The sequence below is a fragment of the Papaver somniferum genome, chromosome 2, assembly GCF_003573695.1.
Source record: "Papaver somniferum cultivar HN1 chromosome 2, ASM357369v1, whole genome shotgun sequence".
NCBI classification, from domain to species: domain Eukaryota; kingdom Viridiplantae; phylum Streptophyta; class Magnoliopsida; order Ranunculales; family Papaveraceae; genus Papaver; species Papaver somniferum.
Genome location: NC_039359.1, coordinates 90,000,772 through 90,026,808, shown reverse-complemented (window position 1 = coordinate 90,026,808; position 26,037 = coordinate 90,000,772). Strand labels below are relative to the sequence as shown.

Sequence of the window (26,037 nt, the reverse complement as noted above, 5' to 3'; positions counted from 1 at the left end):
TCTAGATATTTAGGCACCCTGATTCTAGCACAATTCACATAGTGATAAGAAATTTGCACGCGCACGATCTACCAATACATGTATGGCCTCGATCTTCAAGGTGTTTGATAGGAAGTTACGATTGCCAATCACTTTAGAATACTGAACGAAACTTGACTAGCTTGTTCTTTGGTTGGTTGGGATAGAAGGTGGAGGTTACATTAAGAAAGACAACCATCGAATTTAACTGGGTGCATCAAAAAGGGCTACCTCTTGCAAAGTGTCATGTAATTTTTGTTTTCTTTTGTTATGTATCAAAAGTGTTCTATCAAAAAAAAAAAAAAAAAAAAAAAGAAAAAAAAACGATGTATATATTCAGAAAAAAAAAAAAAAAAAAAAAAAAAAGAGAAAAAAGAGAAAAATATATCAGAAAAATACAAAAAAATTCAAATATTTATCAATTCCATCATCTCTTGTTCCAAAAATAAAAAGAGAATAGTCAATGTAAATAAGAGTCATGTAAATAGTCATTTTGTTGTTTCATTGTAATAAGCAAGGAGGGTGTATGCCATTGATGTACAACGCGAGTAATTGTGAAATACCTCCAACTCATTCACAATTCTCGTAAAGTCCGGACAGCTAGCTAGATTTCGACCTCAGTTCTTAGCCTGAGAAACTATCTCTTGGTGATTAGTAGTCATGACTTCAGACCTTTCTTTACACATGTGTAGATACACTTTACACTCTTATCACATGTCCTTATTTGTTATCAGTGCTAGGATTGTGCCTTCGATAGCTAGATTGACATCTCCATTTTGATGTGAGCTTAACTGTTTTGCACATGTCACGTTTGATGGAATATGAGCTTATATTTTGTCCTTAGGTTTTGTAGGCACACCTCTGGTAAACCTTCACGAGACTTCAACTCGTCCACTAGGGACACTTAGTGGTTTAAAAGGCTTAGTGCATACGCTAAATGCATTCGAGAGACCAGCGACAGTGGTATAGTTAGGATTTCCTTAGTTTTGTTTTACTTGAGGACAAGTAAAATTCAGGTTTGGGGGTATTTGATGAGTGCCAAATATTGTATTTATCTATCCCTTTTTGTTGGCATTTAACTCATCTTTTATGCATTAATTTTATATTTTATCCCATATTCTGTATTTTCATTGTTTTCAAGAATAAATATTTTTCTTACTTAATTTTGCATTTTTAGGTAATAAATAAAGATTGGATGAGTTGCGGAGCAAAAAGAGCAGAAAAGTGGTGAAAAGCCGGGAGAAATCACGCAAGGAAGCCGCAAAGAATGGAGCGCACGTCCAAAAAGCTGGAAATGGGCTCAAGAAGAAGAAAGTTGTTCTTAAAGAAGAAGTGGGCTCAAGGTTTTCCAAGCCCAAACTCATTTCCCAAACCCATATTCTATACCCAAAAGCCTAAAACCCAAATCCATACCCGCTTGCGTCTTCAGCCGTCAGATCAGTTCTCAGAAGCATCCGACGGTCGCTCCCTTGCTGTGCATCGAAGTTTGATATCTCCGCCTAACACTACAACACCTAACTCCATCTGGCGTCGTTGATTTTGTTGTATTATATAATCCAGCGGTCGCTACAAGCTTCACTTCATCTCACCGTCCGATTGATCTTTCATCTCCCTATCCCACGGCTCAGCGTTGCAGATCATCAAACTCGATACACTCGCCTCACACCCTAGCGACCGAGCACCTACACCCCAAACAAACGCACCCTTCCCCTTTCTCCATCGAACCCATCTCCTCCATCACCCCCCTCTGCAGAACCACCATACCCCGTACCACCACCATGTCCGTCTCCATCACCACCACCTCACCCCAAATCACTCCACTATTTTCTCCCCAACTCTACTCTACCTAAGCCCATCATCACCATCACGTACCATCTCTTTAGCATCACTAATAACCTCAATTTCTCATCTCTCTGCTCACTGAAACCCTAGGTGAGAAATTGGGGATATAAGTGATGATTAAAGCATCAATTGGAGCATGGGAGGAACGAGAAGAAGCAGGAGAAGAGTGGGTCGACGAGATGGAGCGAGTATCTCATCAACAGTAGGTAAATCAATTTCACCAAACCCTAGTTCTACTGATTTTTGGGTGAAAAGGGTGTAAACCCTAATGATGTAATTGGGTATAAATTGGGACTATGGGTGTGTGTGAGAAGGTATGTTTGGAATAGCCAGCATCCAGGACTTTCATGTCCTGTTAATTGTTATGTTTGTGTTTATTGTTAATGTTTGTGTTAATTGTTATGTATGCTTGGAGTAGCCAACATCCAGAACTTTCAAGTTCTGTTAAAATGTTAATTTTCAGTTCACAGCTCAATTTCAGTTAAGTTCAAATTTTGTTAATGTTTGTGCAATATCCTGTTAGTGTTTCTGTTAAATGTTCATTGTTAATTTCAATTATGTTCATGTTAGTTGTGTTAGTCTCCTGTTAGTTCAATTCTGTTAAGGTTCTGTTAGATTCTAGAATATCCTGTTAATGTTTCTGTTGAATGTGCAATGTCATGTTAGTTCACTGTTAATTTGTCATGTCAGTTAAATGTTCACTGTCATGTAATGTTATGTTCCTGTGAATGCTAGGCTAGATACATTTGAAGCTTTGATGTGATTGTGCAATGGAAGAAATCAGTGCTTATAGCAAGCTGATTTTCTTGCCATTCCTTGTGTATGCTTAGATTGCAATGTGCTGATTGTGCAATGGAAGAAATCAGTGCTTATAGCAAGCTGATTATCTTACCATTCTATTTGTGAATGCCTGTATTCTTGCCTTAGTATTGCTTCTTTTCAGTTTCATTATCACCCTTGCCCTTGGCCTTAGGCCTTGGTTCATCTTGTTTTGTTTTGTTTTTGTTCACTGTTTTGTTGCTGTTTAGTTTTTAATCTGTTTATTTTTTGCTATTCCTGCAACTCTGTTGCCTCTCTGGTTTGCTTCCATCTTTGGCCTTTGGCCACTGTTTTGCTTTCCTTCCCCCACTGCTGCTGTTGCTGTTGTCTGCTGCTGCACTACTGCTGCATTGCTCTCTTTCTCACTTGCCTTGCACTGCTGCTGTGCACTTGCCTTGCTGCATTGCACTGCTGCATTGTACTGTTTTTTTTCCCCTGCTGCTATTTCTTTTCCTGTTAACTGCCTTTCCTTCTTCTTGGCCTTGTGCTGTTGTGCACTGCTTGTGCAGCTGCTGCATTGCCTTCTCTGCCACTGCTGCTGCTGCTGCTTCCTCTCCAAAGCCCAGCCCACAGTCCACTGTTAGCTCAATCCCATTGAGCCCAAAATCCCAGAGCACAACTTGAGCTCATCAGAAGACCAAAATAAAAGCCCAGGTTTAATCCACAGGCCCAGATCCTTGACTGAATCCAAGGCCCAGTGCAATTCAAAAGACCAAAGCCCAAACTGCTTCACAGTTAATCAAAGCCCATCTTGCTCTTATTGTGAAAGCAACAGTTCCTAAGGGTATTCAAAGCCCATTGATATTCAAGACCCTTTGGTATTCTAAGCCCAAAGCAAATCTAGGAACCCAATTAGCTAGAACACTCCAAACACACCCGATCTTTGTGGATCGACCCGTATTTGCACGAGCTACAACCGACGACCGTGCACTTGCGGTATTACTGTAGGCCCCCGCGTTTCATTTCGCTTCAATTTTATACGCTTTCCCGGGTCCACCAGTTATTCATTATCTTCATCACCCATGAAAGATTTAATATTATCTATTTCGCTCTTGATGTCGGGAAATTTTGTAGTAAGCACACATAATTGTTTTTGCATACCTTTTACCTTGGAGTTGATCTTACAAGCATCCTTATGAATTTGTTTAAGAAGACTCAAGATTGTTAGATCACAAGAACCTTCAAGGAATGACATAGATACCCTTTTTCTTTAGTACTCGTTTGTTCTCATACGTTTGAAAGTACTTGTACGAACCAAAATAGGAGTTTCAATAGAGTTTCCAATCGTACCAATGGAAAAATCTCCACATATACGTTCGATAAGCCAAGGAAAACCCAATTTCTTGTTGGACAAGGTCAAAGTTTACACTTGTAAAATCATCCACCCACATATGCCAAGACTTTGAATACGCATTTCGAGAATATAAACTAACTCTGCAAAGTCACGACTCCAATGAGCATTTTCCACCGTGGAGGGACAAATGTTTTGAATTCCAAACTTTCCAAAGACCTTAAAATTCATGCTAAGATCTTCGGTATGAAACTTTCCATCTTTCCAACCAAAACTTTTTCCACAAAGGAGAAGAGAAATGGTTTCGCATGAAGGTTTTTCTTCCTTTGGTCTAGGAAAACAAAAATCATCCATAGGAAGATTAGTGATTCCCGAAATTAATTCTCGATCTACTTCAATCTTGTCTCTTCCCATCATGGTTTTAAAACACAATTTCTCAAGATCAACATAAAAATTGTTAGCATAAAATACCCTTGTAAGAGTGACAAATCCTTCACCAAAACTATTAAAGATGTTCCCAAGATTGTATTTTTCAAAACAATATAAATCATCACAAGGAATATAACCTTCTTCTAATTTCTTCTCTAGGATAAAATCTCTAGTAGAATTTTTCTCATAGGTCTTATAATAATCTTCATTAGCGAAGATGATTCTAGGTTCATCTTTTTCCTTGTGATTGGGTGCATAGATTTCCTTGGAATTTCTCTTAGGTTTCCTATTTTTACATTTTTTTCTTCCCATACTTGCCAAATAGTAAATTCAAAAAAGAGGATAAATCTTACTTGGAGAGCTCCTTTGCAGATAATTGCTCAAAATCAATTCCTCCTTGACAAGATTTCTAGTTACTAAAACAAGAAAACAAAAAAAAATTAGAAATATAATCCAATTCAAGAGGACACCACACCGGTTCGGTAACCCTAGGCTCAACCTCAATTTTTGTTCGTGACCGCAAGGAAGAAGATGGAGAAATGGAAGTACGTGTACCCTTCAAAATACCCTAATAGGATTTTGTTGGTTCCGATGCGGAAACCCATAATTAGAAAAAAAAATTACATATTTCTTTTGATGTTTACGATCATACTGTATTATGATTTCCTAATGACATCTAATAAATGACAATTGCAATATCAATATAATAAGATGGTTAATCTTATTCTAAGCTCACTGAATCAAATATCGTGAACAATGAGTTTCAGAGCATAAGTCAATATTGATATTCAAAGGATTAGAAGTGTTGTAATTTATTATGATCTTATACCATCATGAAATTGGAGCCATCTCAAAAATATATGATGTTTTCCTTTGATCACACCTGATACAAAGTACCTTCCTTTATACAAAGTCAATTACCAAGTTATCAGGATCTCAGATATTTGACGGATATATCACGGAACAACGATTAATACAAACACAAACAAACCTTTATTTCTTGCCCCATCTCAAGAAATAGATACATGATGGGGTAACGCCAAGATATTATTAAGAGGTTGGATAAACAACGTAATCACAAACCATCTCGACAAGACAGTCTTTCCGATTTGTTTCTCCCTTTTTGTTGTGATCAAGAGATGGTATTCTATAATAAGGAGCATTCAGTATCATTGCAGTAAACTTGCAAGATTTTTTGACATGTCCAAATTCTCCACACTGAAAGAAGGCTTTATTAGTTCCAAGGACTTATCCTTTCTCAGTATGAATTCCAGGTATTTTAAGAATTTAAAATTCTTTTCAAAAGCTACATAGATATTTTCATCTACAAGTCCCTTTTTGTTGCATTCCTTAAAGAGAGTGTTTAAAGATCTTTTAAGACAACGTAACTTATTACTTTTAACATGACGTTTCTTGTTTTTCACCTGGGTATAAGAGTCTTTATCCTTTCCTATAGATTTTTTACCCTCAACCAAGACATTGATTGAATCGAAAGCTTTTTGAGGGATAGACAACCATGAGAAAAATAAACTCTGAAAAATCTTTAAGGAACTGTGGTGTACATTATAGGTGAACATAAAAAGCTTCCCAAAGTAGTTTCCCATAAAGATGTAATTTCAAGATATACTAAACATAAACTTATTAGGTTTTACGTGTTTGCCTGTTCTGATACCAATTGAAAACGCAGGGTACCAAAATACACCACCAACTTTTTCTTAGGAAACCTGTATGGACTAAACTCAAATATAATTCCAAGAGTTCAACTTAATGAATCTCAATCAAGAAATATATGAAGAGTTTGCATCTCTTTCTCTCACAATCACAATGTAAACAGAGACAAGTCTCTGAACCTGGTTATACCGTGAGAGTACTTGGACGATTCCAAAGATCAATATCCAAGAATCAATCAAGTCGTTTCCAACAATTTCTGTGGACTTATTTGCTTGAATTGATTTTATGTACAACCTGTGATATTTAAATTATAAAGATAAAACAGTAGAATTTGGAAAATAAATAACACAAACACCAGAATTTTGTTAACGAGGAAACCACAAATGCTGAAAAATCCCGGGACGTAGTCCAAATTTGAAGACCAAACTGTACTAAGCCGCTACAGAATCTATCCTACTATCAGAACCTCGGACTGGAATGTAGTTGAAACCGAATTAAACTGTCACAACAATTCACTTACAGTCACACTCTTTACGCCTCTTGAATCCCAACAGGACTTCGCGCAATTGATTCCCTTAGATGACGTCCTTTACAACCTAAGAGTTGCTTCAACCCAATTGAAGACTTTAAACCAATATGCCTCCTACAGATAAGCCTATATGTGATTTCCTTTCTGACCAAAGATCAAGGTAAAGTAGGAAGTCGATTGCAATGGAAAAAGTGTAGCAAACCTCAAAATCCAGTCTTATGACTCCGGAAGAACATCCTAGATTATTATTCACCTCACAAGTATAAACTTGTGGAATCACAAAGTCCGAGACAAAGAAACTTTGTGATTTCTATCTATCTTTTTTGTTGGAGCGAGGCTCGACAATCAAAACAAGATCAAGATACACGAACTATCAAGATAAAGATAGTTAGACATGGCTTCACGAATCCCTAGGTGAAGTATTTTTATTTGCTAAACCTAAAAAGGTTTAAATGAGAGGACGACTCTAGTTTCCAACTAGGACACACAAGAATAGTCTCAGGGATTCAAATGTCATAGTTGTTTGAGGTTCTCCTTATATAGACTTTCAAGATCAAGGTTGCTTTAGATTTAAGCTAAGATAGCTTTGGAATCAAGCAATAAATAATCACCGTTAGATGAAAAAGTTTACTTGAGATTAACATAGTTGAATATACATTCTGGTTAGGATGAACAGTACCCGAACCATGTACAAAGACTTGTTCATAAAAGGTTAGTCGAAGCTAGCAAATTGAACGATAAGCTTAACCATTTTCATATAACACATTAAGACTTTTCCTTGAGTCACAAATGTGATCAAACATGTCTATATAGTGTTTTAAAGAGTTGTTAAAATACCGATTATCTCATAGAAATAATTCTAATGCATCTGAAAATATTTGACAGTGTAAGTACGTGCATTATACCTGTTCGTGAACATTTTTGTCATAGTATGTGTACCGGGTATGTATACCTTTAAGACAATAACGGGTTTAAGAACTCACGGATCTTTTATGGTTTGCATACTGGGTATGCGTACCTTTTCGGTTAAGAAACCAATAGATCTTTTCCGATTCGCATACAAGGAATGCATACCTTCCTGTAGGTTCACGAGTCAACATCCTTTTTTGGTATGGATACCAGGTATGCGTACCAAAAAGTCGTAACCGAACTACAACTACGCCGGTTTGTGTACAGGGTACATGTACTACGACTTTGGACTTATAATAGTTCTCCCAGTATGTGAACTGGTATGCATACTCTCCTGTATCCAGATTTACAGTAGTTTTATATCTCTCTAATAATCGATTTGAAACATTCCTGAATAACATCAATGTCACATATCATTGTTCCAGGCTATTTTCAAATGATTAAATCTTGAATCATAATTAGGTCATAAACAATAAATTATTCTTAACCAAATTCATCAAGTATGAACAAATGTTCTCAAGCTTAGCATATTTCGAGAACGATTAATCAAGATAAACTTGAATAATTTTTTTTGTTATGCATGTATTATCTAATTTAGTCATGCGGAAATGTATCATAGATAGAAAGGTGAAAATTTGAGAAATACGTAGTTCAGTCTTCAGTTATCTTTTTTTGAAGAAGTTCTCCAGTGCTCCTATTGATCTTCGCCTTCAAACGGTAGAACGGAGTGATATCCGAAACTCAACTACACACTTTTATCCTAATCCGAGACTTGACTAAATGTAGACTAGAAATCAAGATAGAGTTTTAACAACTAAATTTCACAATAAGCTTGAGATAGCCACACTTGTGGGCTCGACCGAGCAATGCTCTAACATTTTGTGACTTTACTTCTGCTTCGTCCTTCATTTTTTCGTGAACTTAGTTTGTTGTATTTTAGAAAGCATTTAACATGGGTCATATATGTTCAACTCTGTTCAGGTTCAAGCCAACCCTAGCTGTAACCTTTTCTACCGGTGGCGACATATTACTGAGAAATTGGTAGCCGGAATTATTAAGCTTTCTGAGATAAACATAAGTATCACGATAAAAAATTAGAAATAAATTAAATCCCTAATTCATAAGTTTTCGAGTTGATTCGTTAAAGAATTATCGAAAAGGTCGTCGTTGTAGAAACCGCAGGAGCGCATAGGATATGCAGAAGCTCTCCACGTCTTATTTCCCCGAATCTCTTTTCGTGGAGAGGCTGTTTAGTGGGTAATGCGTGTATAACGTTGTGCTCATTCGTTTATCGATGTCTAATGTACAAGTGGTACAAAAACAACTTCTTAATAGTTTGTTACTAATGAGTTGCATTTTTTAAAGATGTTTTGAAGCTGCCACCTGATTTCGGAGGAGTCAAAACCCTATTTAAGTAGTTTGAATTCTTTTAGGAAAATAAAATCTAGCAATGACTTACATGTTCATGGTCTTCTTTAATAGAATCTATGTAAGGAGCTTTAGAACAGGATGAAAGGTTTTATGCACCCATAAAAGCTCTATCATATGATTGACGTCTACTTCATGATTAAAGGGAAAAGTAATTATAATTTATCATACCAAAATTTACATATACTTGCCTATGATTATTGACCCATATTATAAAACTTTATGAAGAACAATAAGATATTTGGATGTTTCAGATGAACAAATCCGAGCATAATTTAAAACTTAATGAAGCTTCATTATGAATCTAAACATTGGAAATGTAAGTCAACTCCCAATAATAAATATGTCTACGAAATTTAGGTCAATTTCTAGTATGCTAAAAGCACTAAGAGCCTAGTTCGACTCTCAGTTGAAATGCAGAAAAACCCCTGGACTTAGTCCAATTTTAAATATTATCAGAATTAAGACGCTATACAAAAGCTACTACCAACTTTGTATAGTTGAGACCAAGTAAACTACCCCTAGTTACCAATTTTTCTTAATATCTCAGCGCCTACAACCAATCTGAGCAACGCACGTGATAAAGTCCACTATCTTAAGTTGCTTCACCGGTAGTGAAGACTTCTTGTACTCAACTCCTACAGATCGTCTTCTAAAACAATAAAGGACTAATCTTTTTCTGGTAACTGCTCTCTCAATCTCAAGAAGTAAATCAAAGATTTAGTTGATTCAAACAAAGGTTGTTCCGTTTAATCTAATAAACTCCTTTGTTCGGTTGGATCAACCAAGATCTAGATTCTCAAGATAATCAGATCTAGGTTCACAAACTGTCAGATTCAGATCCTGAAGAAAACCACCAAATGATAGATTGTCGATATATATGACTAGCAATAAGATGTTTATCAAAAGATAAACATAGCCTAGTCGGATCCTATCCTATCAAGTATATACACAAAGTAAATCACATAGATAAATAATAAATCTTTTTGCCTTCAAATCTTCAATGTCTTCAAAGCACCTACACAAATAAACTTGATTTCACTTATGATAACAAGTCTATCATCAAATCTAAAAGATTTGAACTACCGTCAATCCTTGATCTCAAGAATAATCAAACTAGATGCAATCAAGGTTTAATAACCGTTAATCAATCAAATCAATAATTGAAAACTAAAAACAATGCAAATTTTAGTTTCCCATAAGGTACTGTCTAGATGCTTCTTGATCCCACATAAGTCTTTAAACTAACAGACGTAAGAGATTTACCTATTAGGTTACTCTTCTCTCCGAGATAGTATTACAAGTAATACTATTAGTTGGCTACCACAGTGACTACAAAATCAAATGCATGTGTCGGGATAAGTTTGTAAGAGGAACAAACTTCAATATTTATAGACCAAGGTAGATTGAATTGCAAGGAATTTCCATAACCGATAATATTCTAAAGATAAGCAATAAACACCGGCTTTCTATTTTGTCTAATTCCAAATAATATCCGACTAATACGTCGAAATCTCTCATGGATGATAACTCAATATTAGCTAGTATACAAGTATGCTTTACTAATAAATCTTCAAGAAATACGTTTTACTTGATGGAAAAAACAAAACATATAAATTCGAAAATCTTAACAAAAAGATTCTCAAACATTAAGGTTTGGGATCTCACCTTGAGTATAAACAATTACTTCAGTACCTCCTTGATAGCTGACATGATAACTGAGCGGAAATCTCATGGACTGCATTTTGATACATGCCTTTATTCTCTAATCTTTATGAGGATGGTCATATCTTCAGCTTCCAGTTCACCATTCATTTATAGTGTTTCTCTGCCAACCAAAAACTAGTTTAGTTCCTCCAGAGATTTCATCATTTACATCGACTCCAGGAGCTCTGATACAATTACCTATAATTTTTTATATGTTTTTATTGCATAAAAAGAGGAAATCTTCATCATATTCATTCTCACATAACGGTTGATTTTGCAAGAACCGGTGAAGATGCTATAGATTTGAAGGTTGTGTAATGATTTTGAAAATCCCGATAAGATTTTCCGATTTCTTATAGTAACACCCAAAAAAAAAAAATCTCCAACTCTAGTCGAGCAACGGTCCTAGCTCCACTGATAAATGGATCGATTAGGAAAAAGAAAAAGAATGACTTGACTTGGATAAATTGATCGAATAGGATAAGAAATGAAACGACTTGGTACACCTAAAACAAAGCTCACACGTGAACACAAAAAGAGAAAGCGGGGTTCACATCTGCAAAAAGATGGAAGTACTACTCGCCAAAATAGACCATTCATGAGTTAGTTTTGGAACCTTGACTCTTCCTTCTTTCCAGCCAACATTGTCATGGATCCCCCAACCGCATTCATTTCACTACCCATCCACCTTGCATTAAATTAATGCCAACCAGTAGTCCAAAACTCCAAATCCAGAATGAATTTTAAATGAAAAGGAATTACCAAAACCCAGGAAAGTAATAAAGTTTGTAACAGTAATCAAGAAGAATTTAAAATTTCCATGACCACTAGATCACCTCCTTTCCAGCTGTAACAGAGGAGTGAGATCATGTTTTTTTGTTAGAAAATAAAACTAAAGAAGTATCAACATCTTCCAAAACCAACCCAGTTGTTTTGTTTCTGATTGTTTCTTCTGCAACTGAACCAAAAAAAAATCTGAGGTCAGATTAAATTATCAATCTTTCTAGAAAGTTAATCTTTGGGGTTATGGTAAAAGCTTAAACCATGCATCCATTCTCCTGATTTGGGATTTTCTTTTTAGTCTTTGTTCGGTTCGGAAAAATGCTGTAGTTTGGCTTCAGGGTTCACTGTCATTTCCTTTCAGCTCTTCTTTATGTAAAGTTTTAACCTTTTTTTCGGAGAAGTGCAAAGGTTTCCTCAATTTTCATTTTGGAAATTTTTAAGCTCAATTCAGGGTTTTCTTGAGTAACCATGGCGACTCAAGTTTCTATTGGATCTGTATTTCTGCTCTTTTTTCTTTTATTTGGAACTTGTTCTGCTAGTGTTCGAAAAATAGCTCAAATTTCACCTGGGTTTCAAGGATCTCAAATGAATTGGGTTGATAATGAAGGATTGTTTCTGTTATCTAATAACTCGAATTTTGCATTTGGGTTTGAATCAATCAAAGATGATGTGACTTTATTTCTGTTAGTTATCCTTCATAAGCCGACTTCAAGAGTTCTTTGGACTGCGAACAGAGGCTCAGAGGTGAAGAATTCAGACAAATTTACATTTGACAAGAATGGAGATGCGTACTTAACAAGTGGTGGAAAAAATGTTTGGTCGACGAATACTGCAGATAAAGATGTTACTTCATTGGAATTGCTGGATTCCGGTAATTTGGTGTTATTCGGCGAAAATCGCAACATAATCTGGCAGAGCTTCAGCAATCCGACTGATACACTTTTGTCAGGTCAGGAATTTGTAGGTGGAATGAAACTTGTAAGTAACCCAAACAACTATAAATTGAGTTTCAATCTTGAAATTGGGTCTGGAGATATGCTTCTTTATGCTGATTTTCCAACTCCACAAGCTTACTGGTCTATTAAGAAGGAGAGCCGTAGGACGATAAATCAAGTTAATGGGGATGTTTATTCTGCATCTCTAGTTTCTAATTCATGGCAGTTCTTTGATCAGAAGAAGAAGTTACTTTGGCAATTTGTTTTCGCCGATCCTGACGAGGATGTGACATGGGCTGCAGTTTTAGGTAGTGATGGGTTAGTTTCCTTCTATAATCTTAATAGCGGCGGAACAGTGGCGGAGAGGATGAAGATACCGCAAGATTCATGCAGTACGCCTGAACCCTGTGATCCGTATTCCATTTGCAATAGTGCTGATAACAGGTGTCTGTGTCCTGCAGCTTTGAACTCTCATCCAAATTGCAGTCCTGGGGTCATTCCTGCGTGTAATAGCTCGAATTCGGCGGAGGTGGAGCTTGCAGATATTGGTGATAAACTCGATTACTTTGCGCTTGGATACGCTCGTCCGATTTCTAAATCTAATTTAGACAGTTGCAAAAATGCTTGCCTGAAGAATTGCTCATGTAAAGTGTTGTTTTTCGAAACTAGTTCAGCAAATTGCTTTCTGTTTGACGAAATTGGAACCCTGCAGTCGGCTCAAGGCAGCTCTGGATTTGTCACTTACATCAAGGTTCCAAAGAATTTTAATAACGGAAATAACGCAGGGGGAGGAGATGGCAGCGAGGGAAAGCATTTCCCGTTTGTGGTTATCATTGTTGTTGGAACTGTACTAGTTATAGCTGGTTTAGTATACTTGGGACTTCGATATCATTGGAAGAAGAACAAGAAGAAGAAATCATCGGATGATCCTCCAAATGATTCCGAAGAAGATAATTTCTTAGAGAACTTGGTTGGAATGCCAATTAGATTCAGTTTTAAGGACCTAGAGGAAGCTACTAACCATTTCACTATAAAGCTTGGGCAGGGAGGGTTTGGTTCAGTCTACCGAGGATCACTAAAAGATGGGACTCAACTAGCTGTTAAACAATTGGAAGGTGTTGGTCAGGGTACGAAAGAGTTTCGTGCAGAAGTTAGCATCATTGGAAGTATTCACCATGTTCATTTGGTAAGGCTCAAGGGATTCTGCGCAGAAGGAGCTCACCGGCTTCTTGTTTATGAGTATATGGGGAACAATTCTCTCGAAAAATGGATTTTCAAGAGGAACAGTGAAAAGCATATGTTGCAGTGGGAAACAAGGTACAATATAGCTCTAGGTACTGCCAAAGGACTGGCTTATCTCCATGAAGATTGCGATGTCAAGATTGTCCACTGCGATATAAAGCCCGAGAACGTTCTTCTTGACGATAACTTTGTAGCCAAAGTATCAGATTTTGGTTTGGCAAAGCTAATGTCCAGAGAGCAGAGTCATGTGTTTACAACACTAAGGGGTACAAGGGGTTATTTGGCACCTGAATGGATCACAAACTACGCAATATCAGAAAAGAGTGACGTTTATAGCTACGGAATGGTTTTGCTTGAAATAATTGGCGGAAGAAAGAATTTTGATCAGTCAGAGCAATCAGAAAAGGCTCATTTTCCGTCATATGCTTTGAAAATGGCGGAAGAAGGGAAACTGGAAGCGATCCTTGACCCAAATTTGACGATAGACAAGGAAGACGAAAGCGTGTCCAATGCAATCAAAGTTGCTCTGTGGTGCATACAAGAAGATATGTACCTAAGACCATCGATGAGTAAAGTAGTCCAAATGCTGGAAGGCGTTTGCGCTGTACCTATGCCTCCAACCAACTCTAAAATGGGGCAACGTATTTATTCTTCTTTCTTTAAATCGATAAGTGAAGACGGAACTTCATCCGGTCCATCGGAATGCTTCAGTGACGCATATCTTTCAGCTGTTCGATTATCAGGGCCTAGATAACAGAATATGTGTAATAAATATAGAGATATAGTTTGTTCGGATGTAGTGTTGGCAAGGATATCCAGTCTCAAATACAAAGTTTTTTTTTTTTTTTTTTTTATGTAGCCAGCTCTGTACATTGTTTGTTCTTTGTTTTAAATACAAAGGTTTTTGCTGTAAAAGTTCCAGTTGTGAGATGCTACCCAGTCTGGATTTCATGGCTTTCAGTTGTTGCCCTGTAAAAAGGGAGTCGAAAACTTGCAACTTGCAAGGGTTACCTGTTCTTTTATAATAAATGACATTCCTTCAAATTCTATGTTTCAAGCTTTACAGTGACGAAATGCTTGTCATATTTGATGCTTCTTCCCAGACTATGGTTATGGTTATTAAAGAACTACTCAAATCTCTCAAGATACTGCAAAAGAATTCTATAATATTATTCCAAAATGGGAGGCTGGGAAATAAGGCTCAAGCGCAAGATCCAATCACTGGGGAAAAGCACCTAGCCTTCTCAAGTCGATACACTACACGCATCTTTTTTACAAAGAAATTATGGAATGTCTCTCAATGTAGCATCCCCAAAATCAGTTTTGAGCAAAACAGAAAACATGTCAACTCAATCCAAAAGCCATGAACCGTTCTTGATGCAAATTATACCCCTTCAAGACTTGCAATAATAACAATGGAAAATGAGAGAAGAATGTATACAGGTTGCAAAAGCAGACAGCTAAACTAAACACCCATTTAAGTTAAATAGGCTTAAAACCCGACTAAAATGGACAGGACCTCGTTAAATAAAAGTTTCTACATGGCTGACAAAATTAGAGTCCAGATGTGGGCACTGCAACACCAGTTTTATGCTGACATCTTTGGTCACCCTAGCAATTCTTTAGATACTAGACTGTTATCTTATAAATCATACAGCAAGTAGTATATTGACATGATTAAGAAAACTTAAGTTTACATTGTGATACAAACAAACCCACCAAATCCTTTTCATTCTGAAACAGTAACCATATATTCAGGATTTCGCATTTGATAAATATTCATACAAAACAATCTACATTTTGGCATAATATCACATAGACTTAACAACCAAGACAGGTTCTTGACCAACCCGTATCTACAAGGCAAAGTCATTTCTTATTTGAAAGTAAAAAAATAAAAATTTAATACACTCCTATAACTATTCGTATTTACAAAATAAATGCTTACACTAGTCAATAGTCATCTTCTAAAGCCAGAGCGCTTGCTTGACCCGCCATCATTATTCCCATCTGTTGCACAAGCCCAAAAGAAGAGAGACATCCAAAACAGAACAGCAAAGAATATCTGCGTACGATGTTGGAACTTAGACAAAGTTTCATCTATACCTATTCACGAATGGCAACATAGCAAAAAAGAAAAGAAGAAGATGGTGAGAACCCAAATAAAGAAACACAGGCACAAACTAATGAGATGAAATAAAATTTATTTGTATGGGATTGAATCTCTAGAGTAAAACTATCGGATTTAACAAACAGTAAATAAAGGATAGAGCTGATTTGTAGATAGCTACAAAGTACCCCACTAATGGAACTAGGGACATGTAGTAGTGGCCCTGCAAGCAGTCATATAAGCTTCAGTACTTAGATTTGCATGTAGTAATGCAAATTCGCTTAACTTTCTATTGCCATTTTTTAACCAGTTATCCTCATGACATAGAAACACTATCTATTCGACCGCACTTTTTATCTTCCTTCTTTATGATATTCCAATTCCCTTAGTAAGTTAGTAGACACTGTCTGGTAATGTGATGGTACAAGTCTAATGACCCCACATTTCACTTTTCTTATCCTTTGTAGAGATGATGAAGTATCATGTGCTTCAGATGAATCTCCTTGCAGTGTGTAACACAACAATTCATACGATAAGATTGATCATTTTGGGTTTAAGCTTCCATGTCAAGATCTAGTTTATTAACACATAATTAGCTATTTTTGGGTCTCAGAAAATCTACACAACTTCACAGTGTACCACGCATACAAAGTATTTCCGCGCAGACTCTTGTTATTCTACTCCGTTTTATAATGATTTCGCTCATTGTTTTATCTTAAGATGCACATTCATGTGGTGAAAGTTAACCCCAATGGTCCAACTGAGTAACCACAACACAATGAACATAATCTGATAGTCATGTCCTACGAACAAGCTAAAACAATAATCATACTAATAATATAATATAATCAGTTATCACTTTGCAATTTCAAATTAAATAATCAGATCTTTCCAATCCTCCATTAGATGAAGTAACTAACAGGCAAGTATATTTTGAGCGAAGAAGAAAATTAAGGTTCTGTGTGACATTGGACAGAGGTCAAATCAAACAAATTCAGCATCCTATAGAGAGCAGTTACATTGTTGGACACCTAAAACATGGGCATACTGTAGTCACACGAAGTTTTAAACACCTGATGCAGGGACCATTTGTCTCAAAAAATGTCTGAGACACCCGAGGCCTAGGGGTTTTTTAGTGTCAGTAAAGAAAGAGATCAACCTTTAAAAGAGGGTGATAAAAAATAATATTCTCATAAGTTACTGTTTCCGTCAACTTCAGTATATCCCTATTAGCATAGTATATACCAAGTCATTGGTCATCCATTACCACATGTTCACAGCTATACTCGTTTTGGAACTTGCAAATAAATTCACACCTCTAATAAACTTCTGAGTCCTGACCTATCTTTGCGCACACAACTTTTTCCAAGGCATAACTCAGTCTAATATAATATAAGCATTGCACAAATTCATCTTCAACCTTCTGATGGATAAAATTAAGAAAATCAACTCTGTCTAATGTAATTGTGCTGTTACTATACTTGAGAACTTGCAAAATCTAGTAAGCACTCAGAAAACATATAGACATAAAGGTATTTTTATGATTCAAGTTTCTGCTATTTCTGCTCCCATATCCAATCTTTTAGACCATTGAATTAGAACTAGAATCGGATAAGAAACCGGTTAAATATGGCATATCGTATTGATATCATTGCTGATAAACACCGATTTACACATAGTTGGCAGTATCAAATGATGCCAATCCAAGCCATTTAGCAAAAAGAATTTCAACAAGTCTCATACAAGTCATGTCATTCCTATATGCAACTATTAAGTAATTTAACAGTGACATCCAATCCCGCCAATTTTCAGGAATCTTATATAAGGGGACTACAACCACAAGTTACTTCTACTTAGTTGTTGCTCTTTCATCGATTCTTTGTAAGATCATTATGCATGGAAAAGCAGTAGGATTCTTTGTTGCTAATCTCTAATCCAAAAAAATTATTACATGGGATATTATCTTTGGTTCTTCCTTCATATTTTTAAGTGTCAACTACAAACGAAGGCAAAATCCAAGCTATTTTGCTTTACTGAACTACAAAAATCATTCAGAAGAACTAACTCAATCGTCTCCTCTATAACCAACCATACTCTTAGTTTAAACCTAAGAACCTTAGGGATATCATTAATTTTTCAACTTCCAAAACTTCAAAATGTTCTAAAATTTAAAATTTATCAATCAAAAATACCAATTCACTAATTACTTCAATCTCAAATAATTCTTCAAATACAAATTAAATCATATTTCAGGTATAAAAAAGAAAACCCCATTCAGATTATAATTATGTGATTATGGGCATACCTAAGACGGGAACGATGTCTTCTCCATCAGATTTTGGTGAAGGGGTGCCGGAATTCGGGTGGCAACGGACAGACAGAGTAAAGGGTTTTAACCGACCTATAAATGAAACATGAGAGTGGGAAGTAGAAGAAGAGTGAGTTCTAGGGCTAAATCTGGCACTGGAACGGCTAGAGAGTCGGAAAATATGATGGGCAAAATCGGAATGAGGAGGACGCAGGGATTGGGTTATCGATGTGTTGTGCGGAGGAAGAAGCAGAAGATGGACGTCCATACTTCCGGTGGGAGTAAATACTTTGGCCGTTTATGTTTTATTTATTTCTATCAAGAAAAGATTTTTATGAGAAATGGGTTTTATTGGGGTTCACAGGCTCTCTCAGCTAACAATCACTGACTCACAGTAATCAGAAAAGTGCTCTACGTGTTCAATCATGAGCATCTTTCAACAGACAAAAGACAAAAAAGTAAAACAAAAAAAATAAACGAACACTTCCAAGTGCAGCACCGTGTGAGTGAGGTGGAGTCCATTCATGCCTCATCCCTATTCCACTACAGAGGGGTGATACTTAGGATGTGTGATCCCCACTCGGTACACCACTTCGAAGTGGATGTCACGGAAGTACACTAGGTTATGGATGTCACGAAAGTTGGCTAATTCTGGTATATTATGAGTACATATAGCGTTTTTGGACATCGAAAGCAAAAGTCTGAAATATTTTGCTTCGTAAACAGGATTATTTTGCTTTGTAAAAAGTTAATTTTCAATTTTTAAAAATGATTTTAAAACCTGATATTCAAATTGATTTATGATTTTTCAATTTCTAGACGTCAAGAAATTTTTTTTATATGCTATCCAAATACGCTATTAACATCTAAGGTATAATCATATGTCGTACCATTTTCAGAAACTTGAATGGATCAACTTAGTTGCAATTGTGCCATTTCTTAACTACAATGTCGTGGAAAGTTTTGTTTAACTAGTGAGTGGAGCACATTTATTACTCTTTTGGTTAAGAGATGCAAACGAGAATTTAGTTTTGTAAGTAAAAAATAACACTTTACATTTATTCATTTTTTGTTATCGTTTTCTTTGGGATTTAAAAAGAACTCTATTGTTCGGGCTTAAAGGGTTGACCATTTTGGGAGCTTATTTGTTTTGGGTAGGCAAATTATAGATAAGGGGAGACTTAAGTGATTAAAAAGTCAGATTTACCCTTTGTAAATAAATAATTTAAAATCAAAACCTAATCTTAATCCTAAATCAAAACCAAACATCAAAATCCATTCATTTTCTCTATTCTTCTTCTTCTTCTCAAAAAAAACTCTCAAAAACCTAATAATAACCAATCTCTTCCCCATTGATTCTCAAGATGGCAGCAAGATCAAGAGTGAGAAGATCCGGCCGGTTGAACCCTGATTCTGAATCAGAGCAAGTTATTGATGTTCCTTTTCATGGAGATGTGGTGAACCAATCTCTCCAAACACCTGCAAATCCTCCTGTGGTGAACCAATCTCTCCAATCTGTTCAAACACCTGCGAATCATCCACAAATGGCTCCTACTAGGTAGGAATCGAAAAACCCACTAGTTATTTTACCATTAGATTGAAAAAATAGGTTCCATCATCGTTTTAGGGTTTTAAAAAATGGTTTTATGAAACGTTTATGCCCGGGATATCATATCGTCCTGGCCGTAATGTACACTTAACGGTTGGGACATTAAGAACTCCCAGCCGTTATTGTCTCACGCGGTTAGGAATATTTGAGAACCCAACCGTGTAATACTATTATGGATGGGACTTTCCCAGCCGTAAGTTGTCCTGTGTTTGCAGAGTAAAATTGGGTGATGAGTGTTTCGGCTGGTAGTTTCCTAACCGTAAATAAATATCCCTAACCGTTATTTGTATTTTCTAGCTATACTTTCTTTACGGTTTGGTCGTCCGCATATTTCTAAGCCGAGACTATGTTTACGGTTAGGCTGTCTCACTTTTCCTGGACGATACTGTTTCTAACGGATGGGTTATCTGTTATTTCCAATCCGTAATCCTATCTTCTGATATGTTTTTCATCATTTTTAGGAACCCTGGGAAGAAGAAAGAACCCCAGGAACTACCAATGTGTGATATTTCTACGATGATGGTACGTAGCCTAAGTATATGATTCTTTTTTTGGTATACGTTTCTCAAATTATGTACCACTATTAATTGAATGATGTGAAAATAGGTCAAGAGAGCTAAGTGGATTGCCAGGAGACTGAGGCGTAACATTGAGGAGGTTTTATATTTGGATTGCGAGGAATAAAGAAAACTGATTCTCAGGCTTCTGGAGTTACATAATCCAATGAGGGATGATCTATATACTGACGAAGTAATTGATGATTGGATTAGTCTTTCCCAAACTCCCGACAGTTCTTCATCATCTTCTGAGAATGTTCCTTCAATTGTTGGTCGTAGTGGATGATTGTAGATAATTTACTTGTTTAAGTCATTCCATCTTATGTTTATGCAGATTTTTAGCATGTTTAAGGTTATGGATTTCGGTGATTTACTTTTCAGAGTTACTTTTCATTAACCTTGAATGAATGGATAATAGTTTTTTGATTCTTAATTTATGAGATTCTTAATTTACGGCCAGGATTACCAGCCGTAATATTTGGTAACGGCTAGGATAACCAGCCGTAAGTTGAATCAACGGCTAAGATTACCAGCCATTGAACTCCCTGTACCCAGAATTACGGGCAGAAAACATAGCCGAAATCGGGTTTACGGTCTAGTGTCTCAGTCGTAACTTATTAAAATCTAAAACTGGGATTACGGGAAGAGTTACAACCAGGATTACCAGCCGTAAGTTTTACATTACCCAGAAATACGGGTTGAATTCCTAGACGTTACCGAATTTTCGGTTAGGTTTCCCAGCCGTGATTATGCGAATTGCTCACTTGGGTCGTTACGGCTAGGTCGTGTCAGCATATGACCTGGCCGTAAATACCTCTAAGTAACCTCATAACTTTATCATATTATCATTACAAACAAATAATAAGAGTAAAACTATGTTCTGCATAGGAGATGGAATGAATAACACAATGGAATGCATTGGCGAGTAGATGGCCACATATTGGCATTCTCATCCAATATTCACTTGTCAAACACTTGTTTCCCATTAAACGCCGTTCAAATGCTTTGAACTCCTCGTTTAGCATCGCCTCCATGTCATTTCTTTCGAATCTCATCATTGGCTTGTAGAAATCGGGGAAACCACGTAGTTCAAGTAAACACTTTTGCCTAACATAATTAATTTGGTCGCCACCCCAAACTTTTGCCTGCTCAAAAGGTCCAAGTTGATCTACGAACACATGGTAACCACAATTTTCGTCGCCCTCAACATCGTCGGTGGACTTGACGTAGTTATGAATAAAATATGGTAAAAAATGCATGTAATTTTTGTATATCGTGTAAGTAGGTCAGATATAATTACCTTCCTCATCTATAGGGGGTGATTTCATCAGACCTACATCCAAGAAGACCGTCTCTTTCTCACCATCGAGGTTACTAACAACCCTTTGTGGGGTGATTAGCAATGGTTCGACCATTGGTGCTTTTCCATCATTACCTCGGCTTCTCGCTAATTGCTTAATACCAACCGCACCACCAACCTTTCTTTGGACATTACTAGCTTCTTTGGTTGTTGAACTTTGTTGGGATGGAACAACCGGGTCTTTAATTTTGACTCCACTATCAACTTTTCTTTTTGAACTTGATGCAACAACCACATTCTTCTTGTGGCATTTTCCCTTCATTTCACTAGCTCCGCTTGGTCCGCCTTTTTCCATTTCCTTTCTTTTAAGTTTTTACAATTCGTTCAACTTCTCATAAGCACAAGGATCTCTTCGCATTGAAAGAGTCAATTGTGGACCTTCTTGAACCTTTCTCTTAGCTTCTGCCCTTTCTTGTTTCTTTGTTGTTTTGTTCGAAGGCCTACTCTTGCCCTGCCCCTTCTGAGGTTCTAAAATATCTTGTCTAGTCTCTGGACGGTTGAATCTCCGCAATTCATACAACCAAAGTTGTCTTTGCGCCGGTAGTAAAGAAGCATACTTATTAAAAAGTTCCTTGTGTACCTCCGTGTCGCAAAACACTTCCCCAAGACCTTGATTTGGTGATGAATATTTAAATGTTAGTTGTTGCCAATATGAATCTATATCTTCAATCGGAATCATCCTTATGGGATAGTTTGCTATTAGATGCCTACATGGGAGCCCCAAAGCCGACTTAATTGGACAATTACATATCATTCCCGGTGGAAAATTGTGTTCCTCTCAAGCCTCCACTTCCGTTATCATTTTTAGGATTGCCCATCGAGAAACATATATACTTATTCCCCAGAGCCAAGGGCTATCCCGGTAGTCGGTAACGAGTCTAGATTGGCTCTTTTCAAAAGCCCCTTTAATTCTATCGAGATCACGCTTGAAATACTCAACCATAGCTTCAAAAACAACAATGAATCCACCATCACAACCATTTAACTTAGTCTTGAACCGATAGTGAGCCGACTCCACCGTGCTTGTGACTTGATTGTCACAATGTCTATAACGGTTTACCCATGCACTAACAAACTTTTCTTTGTGGGGATCCAATAACTCGTTCTTCAAATATGTTATAACATCCGGGTAGGTTGACCATTTTTCCATTACAAAACGCTCCCTTTGTAAATATAATGGTTCCGTGAGCGACCATATTAGTTGTTCCCAATCACCTTGAAAATCCGCCCTAAGAACCTCGGCTATCTTGTCATTCATCTTAAACCTTTTTTTTTTCTATATCTCCAACAGTAGATTTTTGATCCTCTCCATTTCGGTCTTCTTTACTGGCCATATAATCCTCTTGCAATTAGTTTGCACATTGTTCCATATATGAAACGTGCGAAGATGATGACGCGCATAGGGGAAAGCACGTTGTATGGCCCACATCAATGCTTGCTCATTATCCGTAATCAACACTGTAGGAGTATAACCTTCTTGATACAATAACTTGACCTTTTGCAATGCCCACAAATAACTTTCCTTTGACTCATCTTTCAAGAAACAAAATGTTTGCCCAACAAAGTTCAATATTGGCATGTTGTACTTGTTCGTTTTATACGTGCAATCCATAAAGAAAATTTGATGAAAGAATCTTGCAAATTGTACACATTTCGGATTCGCGACGAAAAGATATTCCACTTCGTTTTCTTCATTCCTGTCATACGCCGTAGAGTACTTTGCCTCCTCAAACAAAAACAATAATTGTTGCATAACCATTCTCTCTTCCCATGACTCTTTTCTAAATTTTTCTCTTTCGTTATAGATAGTTGCCAATGAGGATGAGTTTTGGGGATTTAACACCTTGACGCCACTAAGAATATCAATAGGTCTTGTGCATCTTTTACTCAACACGCGTACTAAATCCTTTTCTAAAAGGTTGAGCCTAGCCGAATAAGGATGGTTGATCAAACTTTCCGGAATAGGATGATTATGATAACCCGAGACGACTTTTTCCATATACCACATTTTGTTGTCGTCGTTAAATTTAAATTTAAGATTAAAAGGGCATCCGGTCTTCTTCGTATTATATACTCCCTTCTTCCTCACAATTTTTGGTTTATACTCACTACCCTTTTTCCAGTGGCTCTCATACTTTCCACTACACTCGCAAACCATTTGAAAGCTCTTGTCTGTAACTTGTTTATTCTGGACTATGATGCACATCTTTTTCAACCCTTGCGATCGATCCCACAACTTTGCATCTTTCTTATCTTCCCATTCATAGTTGTTTGCATAGTGAGCACTTGTGTCCTCGGAAACTTGCACAGGTGGGGGTTGATCTTCCATAACCACCTCTTGTTCTTCAATAAACAACTCTTGATCTTCCATAACCACCTCTTGATATTCCACCGGAATGTACGGTACAATCTATAATAAAATGACATATGTCACATAATTATTCACAAAAGAAATTTAAACACAGAGAAACGGCTAGGCTCAAGAGTGATATTCCAGCCGTCAAAGTGTACACGGCTGGGTTGACAAGTGATATTCCAGCCGTCAAAGTGTACACGACTGGGTCGAAAAGTATTATTCCTAACCGTAAACCATTTACGACCAGGTATACCAAGACGTATAGTTTCATGTACCTGGAGGAGTCAGTTTATGGCCTAAAAATCGAGCCGTAAAACTGGTTACGGCTGGGTAACCCAACCGGTGCCACCAGCATTAAATAACATTTGATATTTTCGGACAGGAAACCTAACCGCCGCCGACAATATTAAATGCTTCCCATGCACGTACAAAATACCTGGCCGTAATTGACTAGTTACGACTAGGAATTTTCTATCGTTCCATCCGTAAGGTTTAGTAACGGCTGGGAGTTCATGAACTGTGAGCCGTATAACTCAATAACGGCCAGGAGTTCATGGTTTCCCAACCGTGATTGTACCTGGCGGCTGGAAACCTACGGTTTTCGGAAGGAAAATATCGAAACTCTGAGCTTCAAAATTGAAATAAGAGTTAGAATAGAGGTATACCTGGTAATCTTGAGCAATTGTTTCTTCGATTTATTCTTATTCTTGGGTTGGTCCTTCGAAATCATAGTAGGGTTCATAAGGGTTATTTTGAGTTTGAGAAGAAATTTCATGATTTTGTGAAAAATCAGCAAAGAACTGATCGTTGTTGATGGGTATTAATATGTTATCGTATTTTGAAGATGAGTGTAATACCTCGATATTCGTCGGTGGTTGGCCGAAAGGAATATAATTAATGGTTTGTCTTTCCCTAACACCGAGGCCTTTTCAGCACAATTGGCTCCAGAGTTGGTAGAAAACTCCGCAGTTAAGCGTGCTCGGGTGGGAGTAATCAAGGGATGGGTGACCATCCGGGAAGTTTCTGCTGGATTACCGCAGCGATGCCCATTGAAAACCCCACACTGCCGGATGACCGCAGTGGCTAAGTGGAGACAGTATCGGTGGATGGACGGGTCATTACAAATGGTATCATAACCGATGACGATTCACCCGCCGAGGGTGGGAAGGTACGCTGGACGGGGTTGGTCCAGGTGCTTCTCATGATGGGTAGGGAACGTCGGAGATCTGGGCTTGCGAATATATTCAGGAGCCGAGGACGGCTCCAATTTAAGATGGGGGTATTGTAATACCCCGATATTCGGCGGTGGTTGGCCGAAAGGAATATAAATAATGGTTTGTCCTTCCCTAACGCTGAGGCCTTTTCAGCACAATTGGCTCCAGAGTTGGTAGAAAACTCCGCAGTTAAGCGTGCTAGGGTGGGAGTAATCAAGGGATGGGTGACCATCCGGGAAGTTTCTGCTAGATTACCGCAGCGATGCCAATTGAAAACCCCACACTACTGGATGACCGCAGTGGCTAAGTGGGGACAGTATCGGTGGATGGACGGGTCATTACAATGAGGGTTCACCTACATCAAAAGTTTTGCTTGAATCACTGATTTTAAATTTTTCCCCAATTTCCTTCCCTTCTTCTTCTTCTTCTTCTTCTTCTTCTTCTCCTCCTCCTCCTCTCTGTTTTTATTTTGTTTTGATTTTCAACTTCAACACTTAACTTAAGGAAATGAATTAGTGTTGATTAATTAGCTAATCATGATTAATTAGTAAAATTAATCAAATTTATTATGTAAAATCAACGAGGGGTCATATTAGTCATTTATATAAATATTTGATTGGGGTGTCCCAATTACTATTTGGCAGCCCTTGACAGCCCCCAAAAGATCATGACCTTTCAAGCCCAAACAATAGGATTCTTTAAAAGGGGTTGACCTATTATTTTTAATGTGAATTTTGTTTCTGTCTATGTAAACTAAGAAATGCGTCCCTCCTATAGTGAGGTTAATTTTACAGACTCTTGGCTTTGCAATATTGAAGTCATATAGCCAAGTAAAATGGAAAAGCATAGTACTGTGATTTAGTTAAAATAGTAAGGCTAAGGTGACTCTAGGCTAGGCTAGATTTAGGGTATTTGTCTGC

At 37.2% G+C, this 26,037-nt stretch overlaps 3 protein-coding genes across 3 annotated transcripts; 1 reads left to right on the top strand and 2 right to left on the bottom strand.

Moving 5' to 3' along the window:
- Positions 1-11,400: 11,400 nt before the first annotated feature.
- On the top strand, positions 11,401-14,455 carry LOC113348358 (G-type lectin S-receptor-like serine/threonine-protein kinase SD2-5). The gene has a single exon (XM_026592082.1). The coding sequence runs from the start codon at positions 11,895-11,897 to the stop codon at positions 14,355-14,357; it is 2,463 nt and encodes an 820-aa protein (XP_026447867.1). The 5' UTR covers positions 11,401-11,894; the 3' UTR covers positions 14,358-14,455.
- An 852-nt stretch (positions 14,456-15,307) lies between these two features.
- LOC113348359 lies at positions 15,308-18,408 on the bottom strand. Its single transcript, XM_026592083.1, has 2 exons — positions 18,019-18,408; positions 15,308-15,709 (listed from the first exon to the last, which is right to left on the bottom strand). The coding sequence occupies exons 1-2, from the start codon at positions 18,287-18,289 to the stop codon at positions 15,564-15,566; spliced, it is 417 nt and encodes a 138-aa protein (XP_026447868.1). The 5' UTR covers positions 18,290-18,408; the 3' UTR covers positions 15,308-15,563.
- A 4,415-nt stretch (positions 18,409-22,823) lies between these two features.
- Positions 22,824-23,918, bottom strand: LOC113351593 (protein FAR1-RELATED SEQUENCE 5-like). The gene has a single exon (XM_026595546.1). It carries the CDS (start codon positions 23,916-23,918, stop codon positions 22,824-22,826), a length of 1,095 nt encoding a protein of 364 aa, XP_026451331.1.
- Between the last annotated feature and the right edge of the window lie 2,119 nt (positions 23,919-26,037).

Coding starts and splice junctions, on each gene's coding strand:
- LOC113348358 (XM_026592082.1), top strand. CDS start 11,895: ATGGCGACTCAAGTTTCTATTGGATCTGTATTTCTGCTCTTTTTTCTT.
- LOC113351593 (XM_026595546.1), bottom strand. CDS start 23,918: ATGGAAGATCAAGAGTTGTTTATTGAAGAACAAGAGGTGGTTATGGAA.
- LOC113348359 (XM_026592083.1), bottom strand. CDS start 18,289: ATGGACGTCCATCTTCTGCTTCTTCCTCCGCACAACACATCGATAACC. Junction 15,710..18,018: donor AGACATCGTTCCCGTCTTAG/GTATGCCCATAA, acceptor ATTCGTGAATAG/GTATAGATGAAACTTTGTCT.